The sequence below is a fragment of the Formica exsecta genome, unplaced genomic scaffold, assembly GCF_003651465.1.
Source record: "Formica exsecta isolate Colony F162 unplaced genomic scaffold, ASM365146v1 scaffold696, whole genome shotgun sequence".
Classification (NCBI taxonomy): domain Eukaryota; kingdom Metazoa; phylum Arthropoda; class Insecta; order Hymenoptera; family Formicidae; genus Formica; species Formica exsecta.
The window spans coordinates 158,046-162,525 of record NW_021853462.1 but is presented as its reverse complement, the minus strand read 5'-3'; the positions used below and the strand labels follow the sequence as shown (position 1 = coordinate 162,525).

The 4,480-nt window shown below is 31.5% G+C and overlaps 1 protein-coding gene across 1 annotated transcript; it reads right to left on the bottom strand.

Moving 5' to 3' along the window:
* Nucleotides 1-1,562: 1,562 nt before the first annotated feature.
* LOC115243199 (protein SEY1-like) lies at nt 1,563-3,886 on the bottom strand. Its single transcript, XM_029819987.1, has 4 exons — nt 3,860-3,886; nt 3,010-3,192; nt 2,414-2,545; nt 1,563-2,042 (listed from the first exon to the last, which is right to left on the bottom strand). The coding sequence occupies exons 1-4, from the start codon at nt 3,872-3,874 to the stop codon at nt 1,746-1,748; spliced, it is 627 nt and encodes a 208-aa protein (XP_029675847.1). The 5' UTR covers nt 3,875-3,886; the 3' UTR covers nt 1,563-1,745.
* Between the last annotated feature and the right edge of the window lie 594 nt (nt 3,887-4,480).

Below are 4,480 nucleotides of genomic sequence, written 5' to 3'. Positions count from 1 at the left end.
AGAGAGAACAGCGTCCTTCGGTTTTCAATAGAAAAACGAAAAGACATTTTCGCGAGCGAACGCGATCGAGTGAGGTTTCAAAAAATCATCAGTGCGACTGTATACTTAGGTATACGTTTCTATCTATGACTTCATTATGCTGAAATAAATTTTTTCCTACGAAAAGATCGTGTATTCTTATTCCCTCTTGCTATTCCTTCTAATAACAACATCTGTTTTCTATTGAAAGTTGTAGAAAATATTTCGGATCAAACGAATATTTAAAGAAGAGAAAAGATTTTTTATATTTTATTATTACATTTTTTTATATAAGTTCATTTATAATATATTTTTAATATAAGAATAATATAAAATAAATATATATATATAACCTACTTATATATTTCATTGAATAACGACATCTGTAACTTTATATAAGACAGTCGTCTGTTAAACGATCAATGCGATAATTAACTGACGACTCGTTTGATGGACAAATTAGAGAATCATTTTTGGATGGCTAATTTCCCGCGGATTACGAGAACACGAAACGAGATCGAAATTTGTGTGCACGAAAGGGAAATTTTTATGGTCGCATTATGAGAGGCGGTGTTACATGAACGCGGTGGCGATGGTGAAATGTCCATTAAATGGAGAACGGGGACACATTAAACACGCGATTAATGGAATTTACATGCAGAGCGCACACTGCGCACGAAACGTACACCGTGTACACGTAAATCGTGAGCAATCCCGTTAGGTAAGTCCAAGTCTCACAATGCTTTTTTACTTCCATCTGCCCGATAAAAAGTGTTGCAATTGGATATTTATAGCCGTATATAGGATACTTTGCGAGTAACAACAGATATAAAAATGAAATACGAAGAACAAAGAACATGGAATGAGACATCATTAATATATATAAATGTTTTATTAACAAATAAAATACTACATCATTAACAATTTTATATAACATTAAATATCTAAAACATTATATAGCAAAAACAAAAACTTAACATTTTTTCAGAGAAAGATCTATTAAGAAGAATCTATATACAAGAATATATAATCTCAATTTAATTCTTAATAGTCAAAGGTGTTTCAATTCTGTAATTAGCAACTCTGATAGAAATAATAGCATAAAAGAAGAAAATTATTATTATATTTTTCTCTTCGCTATCATTCTTTTTTTCTTTTTTCTTCTAAAATCAATTAAAAGCATTAGAATCCAGAAAATTTCAAATTTGCGAATATTTTTGTCATTAGTCAATAAATTGCACCTAGGTATAATTATTATAATGTAATATTTGCCAATTGTGCACGTGTACTCCACTGAAGATAAATCTAAAAATTAAAAATTTTTATAATTAATATCATAATCGGAATTTTAATTAGTATTTTATATATAAATTTGTGCACTTTTAAAAATGAAATTAATTCCTTATCGCTTTTTAGTTCTCTTTTAAATAAAGCTTATTAAAATGACATTCTCATACGTCTCTCCACTATTAGAAAATGCTACTTCATATCGGATCATTCATTTTAAAAATGGAATAAACTAAATTTAAAAAAAAACCACATCATCATTTAGTACTCGAATTCTTTGTTCTTCTACTTAAACTCTTTTAACACATCTGGCTTAAATCACTTTCAAAATGATTAGCTCACGCATATCATATCCAATGATTTACTTCTTGATGTATGTACTTTTCCTTTCAACAGAGACCTACACCGCCATAATCGGCCGACCTGTCGCATTTCGAAAGTTAATGATTCGCCGAGTAATCGTGCTGGGAAGGCTGAAAATGGGCTTGATTGCCGTTTTGCTGATCGTCGGCCGTTCCATGATCTTGAACGTTGACGGCATAAGAGTTATAGTTGATCGTCTCATGATCGGCATGACCATTTCCAGCATCAGTTTCAACGGCACCTTCGTTGTGATTTGATTGCGGGATCGTGATTATCTTCGGTACCGAGATGAAGACTGGCTTGGTCAATGCAACCGGATGCGGCACTGGAACCGGATGTGGTATAGGCACCGGTTTAGATATCAGGAACGGCACCTAAATTGAGAATTTAGTTTGTTTTTATTTACAATTCTAGAATAAATCCTTTTTTTCTCAGCAACTAAAAGAGCATATATAAAATGCAAACATTACTGTTTATTGAAATTGCAATATCAGAAAGTAGTAATTAGTTAGAAAGTTTTTTGTTTTGTCTCTTGTTATATGTGGAAAATTACAATTTTCATAGTATTAATATAATGAAATAGAAAATTATAAAATAATATTAAAAATAAAAGTTCTGCAGATTTTTATATATTTCGAGGATTTTTCCATATATTGCAATTTTAATAAAATAAAAATACAAAGAAAACTGACGTGTTTAAAAAAAAATAAAATTATTGAAAGATCTTTTTATTAACAATTTATACCTGCTGATGCAGCTCCACCGGAAACGGCTTCTCCACCGTTACCGGCACATGTTGTGGTACTTTCACTATTTGCGGCACCGGAATTGCCACAGGATGTTTCACAGGCACTGGAAACGGAATATGATGGGGCACCTAAAAAACGGAAAAAAATACTACAACAAATACTACAACCAATCATATATGCGAGAGATAAATGCATTGAGATTAATAAAAGAAATATAGAGTATATATATCGCGATATTTTTTTTATGCTTTTCAATATTAAAATAATATAAATTAATGTATATATACCCTCATTATTATTTGGCGTGAATAATTTCAATACCAAAATATATAAAAATAAACACGCAAATTTGTAAAATTTATTTGAATATTATTATTTTTAAGCATCCGCCTTTAAATAAGAGAGAATAAAGTTGTAGGATTTACTAAATATTTGTATTTATGTTTACTTCCTTTTTCTTACTTTAAAATAGTGATATTGTATCTGATTTTGTGTGCGACATGGTAAGAAGGAACGTTTAATCTTCATATTTAATTTTGTCGATAAAAAGTTAATTAGCTTCGAGTTGTCATTTTCTCGAAAAACTGCTCACCTTAACGGGATACGGTACGGGGACCTTGATAGCTACTGTCTTGGTGACCTTGATAACCTTGGTCGGCACTTCGTGCAGATGTACCGACTGTGAGATGAGCTTGGACTCATCTGGCCCCAGACCATGGCCTTCGTAAAACGAGGGCCTAGCCGTGACCGCCGTCGTCGCCAGCACGAATAAAAACTGCAAAGATGTAACGTCGTAAGAGCGTAACGAACTTGACAAATAACCAGCAATTTGACACATCTGTGTGAAATCACAGCAATTACTACCAAAAAAAGTTTAAGCGATCAAGATTTAAATAAATCTTAAACTTTAACCAAAATTCGCGTTAAATTAATGATTATCAATTTTTGTACATAGTTTAAATAAATAATAGAATAATAGCAGCTAGTAATATAATATACAAATATAGAAATAGAGCAATAATATTTTTAATATTTAAAATTGATTAAGAACGAATATTTTTTTCTCTCCGAATAATCAAATTTAAAAACAAAATTTTCTAGATGATTGCTTTAATCATTTGTTTCTAAATCCCAGAAATTTTATCTTGAGATCTAATTTAGGAACTAATTATAGTTCACCAAGATAAATTTCACAGTTCATATTTCATGATCGTCTACGTTCCTATTTTTTAACACCGTTATAAATCCAAGCAATGTCCGATACAGAATTCTCGAAATAATATCGTTCGCTTCGTGTAATCTCAAGTTCCGAAAGACTTTGATAACACTGTCAAGCACGTTTGTCACAAAGTCGCTGATTAGTCCCGAAGGAAATTGTGGCATTGTGGTCTTGAAATTTTTCCGATAATCTTGAAATTTCCAACTGCGATGGAGAAACTTACAGCTTGTAATGTCATCTCGTGGTTCTGGATGATGTTTCAAAATTGGTGGAGTTGCACTGACTATTATAGAATCGTCTATACGGTGGCTTATATACCGAGGACCTTCACCGTGAGTTGATTCACCACGAAGAAAGCACTCACTCGCTCTTTTCTCGACTGGCCGATCTCTTTCGCCCTCGATCTTGTTTTCTAGTCTCTATCTTCTTTGAACTTCGTTTCCGAGTCCTCTCGCACGACTAAACGGGTTCAATGGCTCAAGAAGCCTGATAGACATAATAGAAAGAAAAAACATTGACTCGCTATGTGTGTCTTTCTCTCTTTCCAATGCAAGCTGGAGATTGATCATAGACATATTTCTTATATGTTATCATATATTGACATATATCCATAGAAGACATATGACATATATGTTTATATGTCTATCAAATTGATAGACATGCAATCACGTGAAAAGCACATCTTCGCAAAAAAATCAATGATACATACCTATCTTATGAAAACAGATGAATTAAAGATACTTATATTCCTAATTTATAAATAATAATTTTGTTTATATTATGTATTAAGCACAATATATTATATTATAAATTAAATAGAAATATAAATTAAAATTAGATAAAT